Below are 19,529 nucleotides of genomic sequence, written 5' to 3'. Positions count from 1 at the left end.
AACCTGATTCTTTGAAAATTAAACAGATAATCCTTGAACCAAGTGTCAGTGTTAAGGACCAGTGCACTCTAAAACACACATAAAACTGAACTAAAGCTGCTTAATACAGCAACATCTAGTAATTTAATAAAAGAACAGATTTTAATCTTTGTCCCTACTAATTCTACTAGATATTTGTGAAAAACCACTGATTCTGGCACAATAAACTAACACTACACTAGCGGAAAGATAACTGTCCATTTGTTTTTTAAAGCACTTCTTTATCTCAATCACACAATTATACAAAATTGAAATAAATACAAATAAGAAAAGTTACCCATGAACTCCACCCAATTCATACTTCATCAACCATTTATCAGACTAGTAAGCATCCTCCCAGACACTTTTCTTTTTCTTTTTAAAAACTTTTAAAAAGTTTTATTAGGCAATACTTAAGAAAAAAAAAAAAAGAGCATTACAGTGAATACCTACGTACTCACCACCCAAGTTGGAAATAAACAACACCAATACAGCTGAAACCCTCTAGGTATGCCTGCCCTTCAGAAGTAACTATCTTGACCTCATGCATTCATCAGTACTTTACTACATGTGCATACCCCTAAACAATATAACACTGCTTTGTCTGTTTTAAAATTTATATAAATGTTACAATACTGTAAGTACTCGCACCAATTTGCTCTCCTTAAACATTATGTTTGTGAACACTAGCCATGATGACATACATAGTTCATTAATTTTCACCATTTCCATCATATGAATATCAAACAATGTATTCCCCTACTGATGAATACACAATAATGCTGTTAAAAACACTCTTTGAAAATCTGTGTACATAAGTAAGACCATCCCTAGGGTGTGTACACAGGAAGAGAACTGCTGGGTCTCAGGATCGTGTACATCTTTAACTTTAGTAGACACTGACAAATTGTCTTCTGCATATGACAAGAGTTCCCAATGATCTATAGTCTTACCTATGCTTAGATTTGTCTGACTTTAGTTTTTCCTAATGTGAAAAGTATGAAACAGTATCTGATCATGGTTTTATCTTCCCTGATTATTAGTGAGGTTGAACATCATTTTCATGTTCAGACATTTGTTTCCTCTTAATTCTTGGCTTCATTTTCTGACTAGCCTGCTCCACTCACCAAAAATCTCTGACTCAAATATTCTAATGAAAAGTTTTGATGAAGCCTTGTTATCTGTAGTGGGCAGGAACCATTCAATAACCCTTTCTTTTCCAGAACATAGTCTAACATGAAAAGCAGTGTCTTGGTGTACAGAATATTCAGTATAAAAATCAGCACTCTTCAATGTGCTTTTCAATGTGTATCTTTCCTCTTCTTGTAACATGCATTTCAAATGATCAGAAGACAAACAGAAGACTCCTATCTATGAAGTATGACATCATATACATGTAGTATTAGGGCATACTGTTCCAAGATTAAACTAAAAACTGTAAAAGCTGACCATACATTCAACTTAGCAAATCCTTAAAAATTATATAGAAATTCCCATATGACCTTCAAAACAGATATGATCCCAAGGGACAAAGTTGACATAAGCTGAAAAGCAGTAAACACTTCCACCCCAAGTAGATAACTCATGACAAGAGAGAACACATAATGTGTTGGAGTGAAGAGAGGGTAGTTGGGAATGCTCAGGGCTACCAAGATTCTGGAATCCACCATATAGTGATGTCTGTATGTCAATTACCTGTCCCGTACAATGAGGTGGACAGTAAGAGCCACACAGGTCTCTGTGGATGGTAAACATGATAACATAGGATGCGATACCTCTATCTGATCCAATTCTATTCCATGGATGAGGAAATAAAGCAGAGAGATCAAGTGCACTCTTCAACGTCACAATTAATAAACGATTCCCATGCCCAAATTCTTCATAATGTATTGTAATATTCATAGTACCTTTCCAACATGAGTCTCAATGACTGTTAAAGGATATGCACAGGAAGAGGCTGACTAGGGGCACTACCAGAAGAATCTTAAGAAGATAGGAAATGTACTCAGACCTTCAAAAGAATTACAATGAGTAGATGATGGTTACCTTAAATGATAACTTACTCATTTTTCTTTGTGCTGAAATATACTTTAAACATTTGCCATCTAAAGGGTAAAACAAACTGCCAACTTTAGGAATATATGGCATTCATGAAAGCAAATCTGTTAATTAAGACACATTTAATAACGTACCTTAAGAAATTATTTTCAGATAAACAACCACCAATTTGACCAACTACACTCTAGCTGGTGGAACTCAAGTGGGCAAATACTGGAAAAAGGTTACCTACCTACTGCGGGTGCATCATACTCATCACCAAGCAGAATTTCTGGAGCAGAATATGCAAGAGATCCACAGCTTGTAGTGAGCTTCTTCCCTGGTTGAAATTTGTTGCTGAAACCAAAGTCTGTCAACTTTACAAGACCTTGTTTTTCAAAGAAGACCACATTCTCTGGTTTTAAGTCTCTGTGAACCACATGGAGTTTATGGCAGTAAGATATGGCATGAACAATCTGAGCAAAGTACTTCTTAGCCAAATCTTCATTAAGTCCCTCTTCGTGTTTCATTATGTAATCGAACATATCTCCTCCATCCCCAAGTTCTAGAATAAGATATAGTTTGGTCTGGGTGTCAATAACTTCATAAAGGCGTACGATGTTGGGATGCTGCACTAGTTTCATGCATCTCACTTCTTGGAAAAGATGACCAGTGGCTAAAGTGTCCAATTTTGTCTTGTCAATAACTTTTACTGCTACTTTTTCACCTGTAAAGACATGCCTGGCAAGTTTAACCACTGCAAAATGACCTCGACCCAAGGTTTTATCCAGATCATATAATCCAGCAATCTTTCCATCATACCCTCGCTTGAATCCTGCCATGCTGGTCCAACAGAAGGAAAAATATCTAGACTGTTTGAATGGATCTTCTCATATAAGAGTATCTGGTGAAAATAAGGAATTCATTTTCAATGTTGCCATGGACATCTACAAAAGAAGAGGAGAAACAAAATTAAGTTTCTGTAGCTTTTTCTCTTACAGCTTTCTCTCTTTTTTTTTTTAAGTTTTAATAGAAGCTTGAAGTAAATAGAGATATAAAATGAGTAAGGGCCATTTATAACCATCTATATATGTATTTTCGGTTTATGTTACAAAGGCTGCGAATTTAAATGAAAAAAATTAGTTGAAACAAGTTTTTGGTGATGTCAGAAATAAGGAAACTGGCAAGTTTGATAAACTGTTTAAAAAAAACCATCTTGCAAAAGTAATTTCATTTAGTGTCTTAAAAAACAAGGAAAGAACTGACAAAAAAGGGAAAATGGAATAAACATTTGGACAGAAACACAACAACCTTTTCCTGTTATTCCAAAGCTAGCACTATTTCCTGTAAGCACAAACAGATCCCTTTAGTGAGGCCTCCTCTAACTCTCCCAGCTGGAATTACCTTCCCTACTCCGTATCTCCAACAGCAGCTCGGGACACCAGTATGGACTTATTCTATAAGTTTTTGTATATGCCATCCTCATCCCTAAGACTGCGAAGTTCTGAGGACTCTAAGGTTCTATTTTTTTTTCCCTTCTACCATCCCTTGAACAGTGTTTAACATATACAGGTAATCAACAGTTTATTAAATTTTGAAATTCAACTTCTTTTCAATATGTTTACAAGGCGATTATTGCTCTTCTTGTCACACTAGTGCCTAGCTAAGCACGCAGTAGGTGCTTAATGTTTGCCAACTGACTGGTACTCACTCTTTGTACTTCTCAGTTATGCTTATCTTTATTACAGTTTTCCAACTCTCAAACAACCCACCATGATCTGATTATATTTCAACAATGAACAACCATGCATTCTTAAACCATCTTAAGGACCATTTGGTTTTAAAGACCGTATCTCACATGGCATTTAAAATTCTAAACCTTTATGAACTCTAAATACAGAAACAGGCTCTTATAAATGACCCTCAGAAAAACCAATGTATAAAATTATACAAATTAAGATATCACTTTAAATCTCACAAATTCAATTCCCATTATTTTTTCTGACCAAAATTTAACAGAATTATAGCAAAATCCAACGAGGAATACAGCCATCTCCCAAGACTAGCTCTGTCCTGTGTGCATACTCCTCCCTTCTGTGAAACCTTTTCTACTGCATGTTTCCAGTTGTTTTATTAAGAATAGTACTTACATTATCTACTCCCACTTAGATGAAAATATCCAAAAAAAGTAAACTGTACATAAAATGAGGTCATTTTTTTATTTTAAAGCTCTAGCATTACATTTCTTTAAATCTCATTTTTGCTTAAAAGAACCAAAGAAAAGCTAACATTTATTAAAAGCCTACTATATGGGCACCTGGGTGGCTCAGTTGTTAAGCATCTGCCTTCCGCTCAGGTCATGATCCCAGGGTCCTGGGATCGAGCCCCGCATGGGGCTCCCTGCTCAGCAAGAAGCCTGCTTCTCCCTCTCCCACTCCCCCTGCTTGTGTTCCCTCTCTCGCTGTCTGTCTCTGTCAAATAAATAAAATCTCTTAAAAAAATTTAAAAAATAAAAAAAAAAAGCCTACGATACATATTTGTGCAGAATGAATCCAAGTGCTACTAAGATTAAAACTGAATTCTTATTTCAAAGCTCACCTTCTTTATAAACATTTAAGCACTCTAAATGATGTTACATTTAGGATAATATCTGGTTAGTTAAAGTACCAACTATAAAAGAGGAATAAAGTCATTCTCACATACAAAATGAAATGATCTGAAACACATATCTGGGATACAATATATATACACAGAGAGAGAAAAAGCTTAAAAAGCCAATGTTAATATGTTTAATTTTTTTATATTTTAGTAATTACTACAAATATAAACTACCATTCACTGAGGAAGTATAATATGTCACTCATATACCAAATGCTTTATGTCATCCTCATTTAATCCTTACAACTGCCCTCAGAAATAGGGATTATTAGCCCCATTCTGAGGCACAGAAATGGTAAGTCACTTGTCGTTGGCTACCAGGCCAGTGTGTAAAAGAGCTAGGATTTGAACCCAGGGCTACCTGACCTCAAAGTCTCTGCTTTTAACAACTATGCTACACGTTTCTAAAAACTAATTTCAAAACCAAACTAAGTTAATCCTGTTTCTATAAAGATTTTTAAAATAAGAAACCAGTAATATGTACAGGTGTTGGAGAAAAAGCAAATTTCTTCCATATTATCATGTCATCTGAGCTATTAATTTTAATGGCAAGATTAACAGGGAAATCTGAGTGAAAAGATCTTGCTTTAATTGGACAGTAGTTCCCCAAAAGAAAGTTTAATTTGGGCATATTTAATTTTCAAAAATAGAAACTCTAAGCTAACTCCAGGGGGCAGAAAACTATCTTTAAATCTCTAATTTTGATTAATTATAAGGGCAGTAATTATCCTTAAAATTCTACCTGAGTCTATGTTTCTATTGTACAAGCTTGTAAATGCAACTTAAGCTTTCAAAACAATTTCAGGCCACCCCCAAGTTATACAATATTTGTGGCTTTTGTTGTCTGTTTGTTTTTTTAAAAGATTTTATTTATTTGACAGAGGGAGAGAGAGAGAGAGAAGCAGGCTTCCCGCTGAGCAGGAAGCCCGATGCGGGGCTCGATCCCAGGACCCCGGGATCACAACCTGAGCCGAAGGCAGACACTTAATGACTGAGCCACCCAGGTGCCCCTATTTGTTTTTTTCATCTATCACTTTAGTTTAGATATATTCTTATAAAGTGGCATATAAACCCGATTTTAGAAATAAATCTGAATTTAATTAAATTTTAATTAAATTAATTAGGTTTTCCCAGTTTTAATTTGCCTTATTACGAAAGTAACAAATGTGTAGATAGATGAGGAAGGAAAGTCTTTTTTTAGGGTCTCCAACACCCAGAAACAATCACAACTAACACTTTGAGGTTTCTCTTCCCAGAACAGTACCAGCAAAAAGATACAATGAAAACAGTTTTTAATCTACTAGTGAGTTCATGGGAAAGAATCTAATAAGGTCTCTTCACAATGAGACTACCCTGGAGTGAAATAATAATCACTTTAACTATCAAGAAATTTACTCTTTTTGTCCTTTGTTTTGTACACATATCTCTTTCCAGCGTCTATAGAACTATAATTATATACCTAAAAACAGGACATTATGATTAACTGAAGGTTGGAAGGAAAAATAACCTTGTTAGTGAACATCTTTTTAAGTACTAGCCCACTGTGCAATCCTACCATCAAGTGCATTTTGTGTTAGCATAGGAAATAACTAAATTGTTTTTTGATCTCTGAGGATCTTCCAGTGACCAAAAGTCATTCTGAACATCAATGCCAAATGTGAAGATGTGGCTTATATAAAGTGCAGGTGAGGGGCGCCTGGGTGGCTCAGTTGGTTAAGCGACTGCCTTCGGCTCAGGTCATGATTCTGGAGTCCTGGGATCGAGTCCCGCATCGGGCTCCCTGCTCAGCAGGGAGTCTGCTTCTCCCCCTGACCCTCCCCACTCTCATGCTCTCTCTATCTCATTCTCTCTCTCAAATAAATAAATAAAATCTTTAAAAAAAAAAAAAAGTGCAGGTAACTCTGTAATGGCTCCAGCACATACCCAGCAAACCGCATACTGAATAATCCTTGTTACCACGGTTTCGTTAGCAGCTTCTTTTTCCTAAAAGAAAATACAGGAGGAAATTTTAGTTTAGTTCTATTTAACTTTGCTTAAAGTCCAAATATCCAGACAAACATATAAAAATGGCAAATTTGTCCTTAGTGACCCAGTCTCCTCTCCCATGCCCTATGTGAATTAAAACCCATTCAGAGGATCTTGAGTGAACAGGAATTTAACAGTAACAGATACACAGAGACTGTTCCCAGGTAGCCCGGTCAGACAGATTTTTCCGCTAGGAGGAGGAGGAAATAATAATCACGAACAGACGATTCGCCATTTTCTAAATGCTTCCTGGGTTGTAAGAGGCACCAAATCCACATTTCATGGATCATCACCAAGAGCATGCAAGCTAGGCACAATGAGGCTTGACTTGCCCAATCAGCAGCGGTGGGCAGCTCCAATCCTGCCCAGCCTGGTTTCCAAGCCCAGCTTGCCTGCAGGAACCCTTGACGGCTCATGAAACACTCACTCCCACAGCCAGGGAGGGCACCCTTTACAACACATGATCTTCTAGCAGGCCAGCAGAAATCAATTACCATGCCAGCATCTGGGAACACATAAAACACCTTCACACCAGAGGCTTTCCATTCGATAGTAAAAAAGAAACTATCACTATGAACACAGAGAATGTGAACGGATCACTGACATCAAAGTCTGTAGCATGGTAAGAGTCCTTGGCTGAGGTGGCCTTACAGTCCTTTCCATAACACTAAAATATCCCACAAATACTGAAAGGCCTAAACATTCACACTAGGCCAAAGCAATTTACACAACACACTAAAGGTAAGCATCCAGGTAATCATGAAGCTCATAAATAGCGCCAGCAAGGTCATGGGCACAGGCCCACCTCTAGAGACATGTGAACCCTGGAATGCTACCTGCTCCTTCAGCTCCAAGTGGGATATGGTAGCTCCTGACATTACCCTTGCTTGCTTCTCTTTCCACCAGCCAGTCCCTAGGCAAGGCAGGCAGCGTGGCTCAGCACTGGGTCTGAGCGCCAGCGACTGTATCTGAATCTGACCTCACCTACCACTGGCCACAGGACCTCAGCAAAACCTGACCTCTCTCTATGATCAGTTTCCTCATTAGAAAATATTAATAGTAAGAGTACAACTTCATAGGTTGTGGTGAGAACTGAATGAGTTAGTATAGGAAAAGTGTTTAGAATGAAGCCTGGCACAGAGTAAGCAAGAAACACTAGCTACCACCACCATCATTGTTAAAATGATGGTATTCTCCCTCATCTGAGTAGAAATTCTTCCACCCTACTTCAAGAGAATGAATTCACTGAGCTGTTCAGTTTCCTAAAATGTATCAAATTGAAAATGACTGATGTACGACTATAATATAAAGAAAATAGTAGCTCTAGTTGGGCATGAAAGTCTGATGATTTTTCAATAAAACATCCCACAAAATCTAAGTATTTGTTTTTAAAATGATACCAAGATGACTTTCTTTCAAATCTACCTTTTCAAAAAGAATTAAATGCTCCTTTACATTTTTTCCCCCTAAAAGTAATATATTCTTACAGAAAATCTGGAAAATACAGACTAGGAAGTAGAAAGAATAAAAAGGCATCCCACAGTCCTACCCCTGAAGGTAAGCACTATCAATATTTTAGCGATCTTTCTGCAAATACTTATATACAGCTTCTTCCTTATTTTGTTTTACAAAGGAGTGATCATTCTATACGTAACTTTATATCTTATAGCCTGTTTTTCACTTGACATATCACTTTCCTTTGTTTTAGTATTTTGCTTCTATTATGAAGTTATGAAATACCTGTACAATAGAAGAAAATAAACAATTAGAACACATAAACTGGTAAAAAGAATTTTTTTTTTTTTTACAAATCATCCATTATTCTACCCTCTGTGACAATCTCTGTTAACAGTTTGGTACACAGCCTTCCCAATTATTTTCTACATATATGCCCAGACATAAATTTTTTTATAAAATGGAATATAGACAGACACAGTCACAGAGAGAAGGAAAAGAGGTTTACAAACACTTTAAAAGTGTTTTCTCTACAAAAAAAGTTGATACAAATTCACTTTAGAAAATCTGGAAAATGCAGGAAAGCACAATACAGGGGGGTGGGGTGGGGAATCACCCGTAATTTCATCTAAGATGTCCTCTCTTTAGCTATTAGTATACATCCTTTATACCTACGTTTCTATTTTTTTTTTTTAAGATTTTATTGATTTATTTGACAGAGAGACACAGTGAGAGAGGGAACACAAGCAGGGGGAGCAGCAGAGGGAGAAGCAGGCTTCCTGGGGAGCAGGGAGCCCGATACGGGGCTTGATCCCAGGACCCTGGCTGGGATCATGACCTGAGCCGAAAGCAGACGCTTAACGACTAAGCCACCCAGGCACCCCATACGTATATTTCTTTACAAAGCTAAGATACTGTATATGAAGTTTGAGATGACTTTTTCCTCCTTTTTATATAATGAACATTTTCCTACACACTGAGTTCTTGTAAATCGGTATTTTTAATGACACATAACAAAGATGCCATCTTTAAAAACAGCAAAACCACTAAATTAGGCTATTCTAAAGCAATCTTATTTAGCATATGTTCACACATGCATATAACTGGGCTGGACCTAAATGAAATAGGCCAACTAGTCAAAAGTGTTTATAATATGGAAATTCATGTTTGAGAAACCACCACCAGTATATGTTGCAAGAATATACTGATGTTCTCCCAACTAAAGAGAGAAGCAAACTGAAGTGTGTGGGTGTGGCTGGAGAAGAGGAAGGAAGTGTGGGTGGCCCTACACACATTTTGCAAGCTGCTGAAAACAGTTGTAGACCAGCCTCGATTAAATCTACTGTCAATTTGGAAATCACCCTGTTATTCTTGTCCAAATTCACTTAGACTTTCACTGACATCATCACCACTGCAGTGTGGTCTATATATCAAACAAATGTCCCCTACTCACACCTCTAGGGGAGGACAAAATAGCACACCAAACAAAGGTAGCTCTACATGGCCAATCCACTGGCATGAGAAAGTAGAGGAGTGGAACAAAAAGGGCCATGTGTTTCTCTACATTTTATTGAGGATATTATAAATTTCCTAAAATCAGACCACCAATATTTAAATATGCAAAAACTTCCCCCCCCAATTAAGTGCTTTAAAAAAAAATATCTGTGCCAATGCTCTCCCTCTAATACAGATAACTGAAAAATGAGTTTGTGCAAAACCACACTAAAACTGCGTTTAAGTTTCCTACATATGGAAATTATCTGGTATCTTTTACAAATACCAAAAATGAAAACTGTAATTTTTACTCATGGAAAATACTAGACTAAACTGCATGTTTATAGAAAAACTAATGGAAGTAAAGGAACGAACACTCTCCCAATGAATTCTACCACCCCAATCTTACTGCTAAAATTTCAAATATACCCATAGGCTGACAGGAAGACAGGAGACTAAATCCTCTGAGAGTATCAACAACCTCCTGGTCAAGCAAAATGAACACAATCCTACATGCAGTTGCCACTGCTCCTCCCTCTATCCAAAATAAACAATATTCCACATTTCTAGAACAGCACTCCTTCCCCTGGGAGTTACCAATATAAGCCATAAATCAAAGATGACGAAACCACAAATAGGTCAAGAGGTCCTAAGTTATGGAAGGATCCAGAGTTTTTCACCGGATGGGCTGAATATTACCATGTGGTTATCACGGAGATTATGTGGTTATCAGGCTGCACTCACTGGGTGGACTCAAGATGGGAACTACAAATTAAAAGATTAAATTATTTATTATGAGAAATGTCCGAAGAGGTAAAACTGTACCTCCAAATGTCTAGGAAAGTATTTTCCAAGGGAAGGTAACTGCCTCCTGAAGTATGTTCTATAAGTTTTCTTCCAAGCGGTCAATTTTAATGGACTGGGGGCAACTGAGGTGACCAGGAATGGCAGGCTGAAAGGACTGCACGGCTCTCCAGGCAGGGACTGGGTCACCAGTGCAGATCGATCTCATGAAGCATTGGTTTACGTCATCTTTATTTTCTCTAAGTGAAACAAGCCATGTTCCAGGATCTATCACAGAATTTTAATGTATCCAGGAGTCAGGCGATTTATTAACTGATGTAGAGTAGTACTATTTGTAAAGCAAAAGGGGTTAACATCCAAGCCACAAAACCTGGACTAGCAGTGCAGATAATAAGTTTGAATTCCTAAACAGAATCTGCCTCTTGCTAAAATGATGGAAAATGCTAAGTGTGTCACCAGTTTTGGTGACAGCCCTGGTATAAAGCGCTCACATAATAAATAATGACTTAAGCAAAAGCTGGTATGTAGAAGTTACTCCAAAATACATAAAACTAACCGCAATTACTCCTTGTTGCCAGGAAGACAATATAAGTTGGAAGTTTGGAGAATTTAAAAACTTAATCATCTAAATCTTCTTCCAAACTTTTATTAATCCTATCAAAACGCATTTTCACTCTCTGTCATCTTTTTCTTTCCCTGCTGATATTGTGATGAAAATGGTCATTAAAAAATGGTCAAAAAAGAATACTGGAACAGAAAAAAATAAACTAACCCATAAACAAAAATACTGGTACCTAACATTACACTGACTTTGACTTAAAAGACTAACTCATTTGAGATTCTCTTATATTAAGACTGCAAATTATTTTATTTCTGAAATTTCTGAAAAGCAATGTGGCAATACATATATCAAGAGCCTTAAAATAATTACTATCTTTGGTGGCGCCTGGGTGGCTCAGTCGTTAAGCGTCTGCCTTCGGCTCAGGTCATGATCCCAGGGTCCTGGGATCGAGCCCCACATCGGGCTCCCTGCTCAGCGGGAAGCCTGCTTCTCCCTCTCCCACTGCCCCTGCTTGTGTTCCCTCTCTCTGTCAAATAAATAAATAAAATCTAAAAAAAAATTTAAAAAAAAATAATTACTATCTTTGATTTAATAATCTCACTACTAGATTATGTCTTAAAGAAATAAAGATGTTAAAAATTTTTATAGTCAACAATTCAGTGATATTTACATATTCAAAAAATTAGAAATAATCTAAAGGTCTGCAATAAGAAAACAATTAAATCAAAGTACACCTAACATTAACACTATACAGTCATATTTTGAGGCTTTTTAATCTGATGGGGAAATTCTCACAATAAAATGTTAAGTTAAAAAAATTCATATACCAAATTTCATGGCACGATCTCAATTTTTTTTTTAAAGCATGTAATTTGTCTGCATATATATTTTAAAAATACCTAAATGTTAAGTTGGTAAGATTATAGAATTTTTTTCTCTTTATGCTTTTCTCTTCAAATTTTTGGCAATGAATGTGTGCTGCTTTTATAATCTAAAAAAGATAGTTTATTAAAATTTTGACTTTTTGTACATAATTTTCAGTTTCCTTTTCCACTGAGATCTATGAAAAGACTAATTTCCCTAAAAATATATTGTCTAAAACCTACTTATGTCATCTTAATAAACAAGACATATTCAAGGAAATATTTTGCTTCCCTGAGGGACAAGGTATGCAATTCTTCAGGCTGAGGAAGGAAGAGGAACACAAAGTCTATTTTCATTAGCAAATATTTGAGCCCTAACTGTGTAGAATACAACACAGTCTCTGTCCATTATAACCTTACAAATAAGCTATCTACATGTAAAAAGATAAATAACTACACAGGTTAGCCTGGGTAAGGTGTGCCAAAGGAAGAGTAGAGGACACTAAGAAGGCAGGATCCCCAAGGACAGGGCAGCCCATAGACCAGAGCTTACCCTTCAAGAGGGAGCAGTGGAACACCATTCCTGAAAGTGGGGGAAACAGGGGCAGCAGAGCATGCACATGGCTGGCTGGCTTCAGAAAGGAAACCATCAGTTTGGGTGAAGTTATGATTTGGGGTAGATGTGAGATAAGTTAGTAGGGTTAAGAAGGCTGATCCTGAAAAACACCCAATGGCTTACCATCTAGGCAACTATAATGGACTCTTACTTTCTCAGAACTAATGGAAAACTTGCCATACTCAATTCATCACTTATCTATCTTTGAATTATACTTAAGTTTAATTAAAGTGTCATTAAAGAGTTAAAAATGCACAGAAGCAGCTTCTAATCACAGAGCTGCTAAGAGGTCTAAACAGAAGAGGAAAACTCTTTAGGTACTAACATGAAAGCAACATAGAAATAAGGTAATTAGAGAATTTAAACCAATTTTAAAAGTTCGCTGTCCACTTTAAAGTTCCATAAAACACCAATTTTTGTTTTGACTTAGATTAGATCTATCACCCATACAACTTTCCTAAAAACCTACTACAAACCTAAATAGGTGTATATAGAAATGAGTCCAGTCCTATAGCAAAACCACAACTGACTGTCTCACTTGAAATTTTTTTAAAAATGTCTTTCACTGCCACAACTGTTCATTTTAGAATTCCAGTTTTGTTTTAATGCAGGTCTCAAAAAGGGTAAACAATGTAATAACTGGCAATCTATGTCAGTACTGAACTCCACATTTGATTCATCACTTATTCCACACCACCAGCAATATAATGGAAATATCATACCCATTTCACAGATGAGAAAGCAGGGCCAAAGAGGATAAGGACTTCCTTTGCCCCAGTCCTACACCTAGCTAAGAGCTGCCTGGGCTGGACTCCAGGTCCCACCGATTCCTGGGCCCTCCATTTTTTCGTGCAACAATACAATGCCTCCCGTTTACCTAGGCCCTTCTAGTTCCCAGGGAAATAGCACTAAAATAAATCAATTTTGACAATTTTTGTGTTCTTCCAATGCTGATATGCTATGCTAGTTACCTAGCCCAGCAATCAATTAAATGGAGGAAGTTCCCTAGCACCACTTAATAAACATTATTAACAAACAATTCCATTAAAGGTTTTTTGAAACTGATTTTTAAGAAAGAAAGTTACAGGCAAATAACTAGTCAAAAGACAGACTGAGATATTTACTGATCACGTAAAAATGGAACGGCACCTTAAAAATAACTTCACCTTAGAGCTTACATACAATTGTGTGATGGCAAGAACAGCCAGTGGCACAGAACAGCCAACACCAAGCAAGTAATTCAGATAAATTTAGGGAGGTTCTATTTTCTGCTTAAAAATTGTATCCTTTCCCACACTGCAGTTTTAATATACTTTGCAAATTACATTCTCTCCATTTGTTTCCAAAAAAGCATTTTCCTTCATAAGAGGATTAGCAAATACATATAAAATAGGAGCGCAAAGGACAAAATCAAGCCCTGGAACTGAGACTATATGAATATTCTCATTCCAAATTTCTTCAGTAGCCCTCATAATACTTTATGCCAATAAAGAGAGAACTGTTTCACCTGTAGAAAATGAACTAAAACAGGAAGCTAAACATTATTTTTAAATTCAATTGCTCTGCTTTTGTCCACTGCTAACTAAAAGGCTAGAATATTATGACTATTTTAAAAAGAGATCCATAAATACAGTACGTTCTAGTTTCATACTCTCTCCACGAATACTTGTTAGTATCCCGACCTAAGTCTGAAATGAACTTTATCTAAGTAAGTTATACTATAAAAGTAAAACTTACATTATCTAAAATGTAATTTCTCTAATAAAGAAAAGCCAACATGGATGAATATGTATTAAATCCAGTTCAATTTATTATTCGAACATTTTCCCCTAGCTACGCAATATAAAGACAATATAATGGCCTAAGAGGTGTGTATACAGAGGGGGAGGGAACATCAGAGAGGAGCTGGGAGAGCATCCTAAGATTCAGCATTTCAAACTACCACAGGGTCAACCTTTCTTATTATCCTCACCATAGAAGTGCACTTTCAAATGATCAAAATTCATTTATTCAGCAAACATGAGCCACAGCATCATAGCGCAGTAGGAAGAGTACCACAGAACCTGGAGCCCAGCAAGTGACTCAACTTCTACAAATAGGCACATCCTAATCTATAAAACAAAGATAATCACCACCTTAGACAGTTATTATGAAGGCTAAGTGGGATAATATATATTAGCAAGATGCGAGTAGGCTCAATATCATCCACCGTTTTCCCCCCCAACTTTTCAGAACTGGCCTTCCTCCCACGACAGTCTGATATTTGAGGGGGGTATATACTTAGTTTCCCACCTTACACTGATATCCCCTAATAGGCCCATCAAGCTGCCCCTAAATGCCTCTACTAGACATACTAGGAAGATCCCTGCCACAAGGTCTGTATAATCTCTTATAGGGACAGATATGCTATAAGAGGTGTTCTTTCCCCAAAACCTACGTTGGGGAGTTCATAGGAGGCATCTCAGAGAAATTCATTTTCTTATTTGAGCTACGAATTGAAATTGGCAATGATGGGGAAGAGGCTTTTCAGAAAAGAGACCTGAGAGAGCTTAGTGTGACTGGGACAATAATACATATAGAGCATAGGAGATGAGATCAGACAGGTAGGCAGGGGCCAGATACCCCAAGGGTCTTGTATTCCAAGCAAATCAGCTGCAGTTCCTTGGGTCTGACAAGCCCTTACCAGAGGGCTTCAGGGCCCAGCTGAAAGGTCACCCTCCTGAGTATGTCCTTCCCCTCCCCACATACCTGCACACCAGCTCCCATGCCCTCTCACAGCGCCATTCCTTTCCCAGCAGAGCCATTATCACAACTGCAGTTATATAGTTACATGAGTAATAATCTGTGTCCCCACTCAACTAAATGATAACTTCAGTCTGTGTAAGGCCCATGTTCATTTTATTCCACTCTGTAACCTAGGGCCGACTGAGTAAAGCATCTACCCAAAATATATAGATACATATTATTAAATGAACAAATGAAAGCTGCCACTAAGAAGGGGGTACCTGAGTGGCTCAGTCAATTAAGCGTCTGCCTTCAGGTCAGGTCATGATCCCAAGGTCCTGGGATGGAGCGTGAGCCCTGCATTGCGTGGGGCTCCCTGCTCAGTGGGGAGTCTGCCTCTCCCTCTTCATTTGCCTCCCTCCCCACCCCCAACTCATGTGTATGTGCTCTCTCTCTCAAATAAATAAATAAATAAAATCTTTAAAAAAAAAAGAAGCCAAAGAAGAATCCTGAGCAGGGGAATGGCAATCAGAGATGACAGTTACACAAACCACTCTGGTAGCAAAGTGAAGACCAACCTGTTAGGGCAAGACTAGAGCTGGGGGACAGGTAAAGAGACAACTGAAAATGTCTCCAGGTACATGATCACTTAATGACCTAAAAATGAAGGCAGCCAGTATGTGGGCAGTGATGATGAGGATTAATGGAGGAGACATGTTTAGGAAGTAGAATCTCAGAACTCAATGCATGGGGGGCAAAGCAAAGAGGGAAATCCAGAATGATTCTAATGGACAGTGGTAGCAAGTGGTGCCATTCACTCAGACCAGAAATACACAGGACAGGAACAAACATTTCCTGAGCATCTACTACATGCTAGGATCAAGTGATAGATTTGCTTCTAGTTCCAAAATTCTATGATTGAAAAACAATTTAAATTTAGCCCAGCTGTATTAAAATGGGTACAGTTTCTATTAATAGGCTGATAAAATCAACAAAATTAAGTTCAGATTTTTGAAGTTTCTTCATCCAGACACCACTTGGGTATCCTAACTACGCATGAGGCATTACACTGGTCTGGGGATGTTGAAATCAAAGAAGTGGTCTCTGCCTTCGAGGAGCTGACAGACTTTTAAGTTTGAGAAAAATAACTGCATATCAACAAATGAGCAACTGAGGCCCAGTGGGGCTATGATCTGACCATTTAAATGACCTGTAACCCACACTTCTGGAGCACAGATTTCATAACCTACATTTCCAGGCCAATATGTAGTTGAGGGGATATGTATGTAGACAGACAGACAGACCCAATCCTGCTTTGAACCTGAAGACACTGCAAACTTAAAACATCACAGACTTGCGATCTGTGGTCTGTGACAGACTTTGAAGTAACTGCTGAATAGCCACATAGCAGCACTTTGGAGGGTACAATACAACAAGTAAGGAGAGAGAAAGAGGCCAGGCCTGATTTGTTATGGAAGAGCCTACCTGAGCAGAAGCCAAATGCTGGAGGTGCCAAAGCAGAATCTCAGGAGGCTCTGGAAGCAGCAGATAAATAAATGCTCAGGGAAGGTACAGCAGGAATCCTCTTTAGACAGGCTCCTCCCCTACCATAGGCAAGAAATGGTTTCCCATAGGATATAAGGCCTCGACCCAAAGCAGACTTACAGAAAAATAGATGAGGAAACCATCCAGTGTGAATAATGTAGTTCCAGATAATCCAGAGCAGAAAACACATGTCCAGTGCTCTCGTGAGGCTAGTAAGTCTGAGAGACTTTACACCAGCTCTTTGCAAACAAAAACAAAATACCGAAACACTTCCCTCTCCATGCCCAATCTCCTGCCCCATTCCTCTTCCTTCCTTTTCATATTCTTAAAAAAAAAAACAAAAACAAAAAAACAGCTGCACTGTCTTTACCTCCTCATCTCCCTTCCATCCACTTGGATCTCAGTTCTTCCTCCACCACTTAACCTTGTCTTCTCATCCTCCCTGAACCCTCTGAGCACTTTCCCCTTTTCTCTGCCTGGGAACTCTACCTGTACTTTAAGACCCATTCAATGTCACCTCCTCTGTAAAGCATTCCCAAGTCAGCTTGTTCCCTGCCCCCATCTTTGTGCTTCTGCAGGGTTTTGCCTATGCCTCACCACAGCATTCGCTGGATCCTACTGTTACTGTTTACTTCAGTGCCCCCAATAGCCTGTAAGCTCCTAAAGGCAGTCACTGGTTTTTATTCATTTTTCTATTGCTACCCTTGAACCCAGGGCCCTGAAAATAGACACACAAAGGCGTCATGAATAAATGATCATAGGTTAAGTTTATCTTCAAAACTGCTAGAATCTACTCAAGTAACTTTTCCACCGACGTTGCTCTAAGAATTTACCTGCACACACATACACTGAGAAGTACCTAAATTATATTTTATTATAAAAGCATTTGGCTAAAAATTCTATCTTCTGGCTGTTAAGCAAACAGCACACATGCAGTTAAAATAGGTTTTTAGAGTTCCTCATCTATGTTTTTAATTCCTAAAATTCTGGCCATGTGGAAAGCTCACTTGTGCCCTTTTCTTCTTGGGCAGCGTACTGAGTGAGCTCTTAGGCTCAGACAAGCTGCTATAGGGAAGACATCATGCCTCATTTATACCAATGCTTAGAACCATGGCTGTTCAATCATCTCCAAAAATAAGTAACTTTTTTCCCACTTAGTTTCACTTTCTATATGACAGAAACACCCATAGTAAGGTTTAGATGAACATTATTTCCTGTGACCAGTAAAAATACCATGAAAGCCCTTCAATTTTAATAAGTATATATAAAAGCCTTTATTTGAGGATTATGGGATTAAATCTGAACATAAAGTCCCAATTTATATTTCTGTTCTAGAAAAATAAAAATTAGGATAACTTCTGGGTTCCTGTATGTTTTAAACTAACTGATCTTACTGCAACAATACTGAAAAATTTACTCTAAATAGTAAAATATTAATAGGGTGAGAGCCATTTCTGTGCATAAAATAAAACAACAAAAACTGATTGTGCAGATTTAAAAAAATAGAAAGGTGACATTCAAAGTTCCCTGCCTGGAAAACCTTGAAGAGGTAAAAGAAGTTAGCACCATACACTTAATTTTTCAGCTACTACACTGCTTTAATGTGTGACCTTGGGAATGTCATGTAATTTCTCTCATTTCTAGTTCTGTAAAATGGGAATGTCATGTTTTCCTAAGAGGGACAATAAGATAGTTGGATAAAAGAATCAATACGTATTTTTTTAAAAGGAAACTTGTCTAATTGGTATGCTTAAATCACCACTTGTACAGTACATTCCTCCTCAGGAATCCAATTCCAAAAGAAATATTTAAGCAGACGCTGAAGACAAATTTCCTTAAGGGAATGATTTTATAAATTTGGGAAGCAATGTAACAAGATTATAAATTAATAAATTGATTACATAAACCCTGACAGCCCCTGGCTTTAAAGTACACGGATCTACATTCTGATACATTAGGCTGATTTGAGACACACTGTCCCAACCCCGTAAAAAGAACCCAAACTGAGGCATCTGACGTTTGACAGAAATTGGTGAAAATTCAGGATACTCAAAACATTTGCAGTTCCATCACTTGTAAGTCATGCTTCACCTTAAAACCTGATAAAATGTGAAACTCATTAAATCAGCTTTACCACCCGCATCTAAGACTGAGAATGCACTCAATTTTTAAAAAGAGAAAAAAGTAACCTGACAGTTTGAAAGGTCCTATATCCTCAGACCTCTATAGATTTAAGAATCCTAGTGCTAAATTCTCCCCAAATACTGAGCTTGAACTGATCTTCCCAAGAAGCTATCTGATCCAACTGTTAGGAATAGCACAGCTCCAGGAAACCACCCCCCCCACGCCCCCCAGAATAAGACTGTCACTTTCCTAGATCCCAAGTCCAAGTTAAAGGCAGGAAGGTTTTTGCAAAAGGGTCCAGAAAGAAATCAACAGGCGATGACTACGGAAAAGAACGGAGGTTTCCCGATCTGGGGGGGAAAGGAAAAAAAAAAAAAAAAAATCTAGCTCTCCCTCGGGAATGGCACTGCTCCTCCTTCCCTACCCCGATGCCCTTTCTCTACAGACAACAATATCCCCATTCTATTGTAAGGCTGCAGTTTTACCAAGGAACCCCTCTTGCTGCGGCCAGATTTCCAGATTCGTTTGAAAAAGGAAACATTCCGAGAACACACACCCCATGAGGGAACCTGGGCGCGGGGAGCCTGGCCCGGGCGCGGGGCCC

The 19,529-nt window shown here is 38.0% G+C and overlaps 1 protein-coding gene across 2 annotated transcripts in view; it reads right to left on the bottom strand.

The window, feature by feature from the left end:
- Positions 1-19,529, bottom strand: part of SNRK (SNF related kinase) — a 56,533-nt gene that overhangs the window by 36,415 nt on the left and 589 nt on the right. Inside the window, exons 2-3 of one of the 2 annotated variants that reach the window (XM_021677583.1) lie at positions 6,637-6,696; positions 2,309-3,002 (exon numbers count right to left, since the gene is read on the bottom strand). In XM_021677583.1, coding sequence (XP_021533258.1) covers positions 2,309-2,897 — 589 coding nt within the window. In that variant the 5' untranslated portion in view covers positions 2,898-3,002; positions 6,637-6,696. The remainder of the gene's footprint in view (positions 1-2,308; positions 3,003-6,636; positions 6,697-19,529) is intronic. The other variant, XM_021677584.1, reaches the window with a different exon arrangement.

This window comes from Neomonachus schauinslandi, chromosome 1, assembly GCF_002201575.2.
Source record: "Neomonachus schauinslandi chromosome 1, ASM220157v2, whole genome shotgun sequence".
Taxonomy (NCBI): domain Eukaryota; kingdom Metazoa; phylum Chordata; class Mammalia; order Carnivora; family Phocidae; genus Neomonachus; species Neomonachus schauinslandi.
This window is presented reverse-complemented; position numbering and strand designations above follow the sequence as displayed.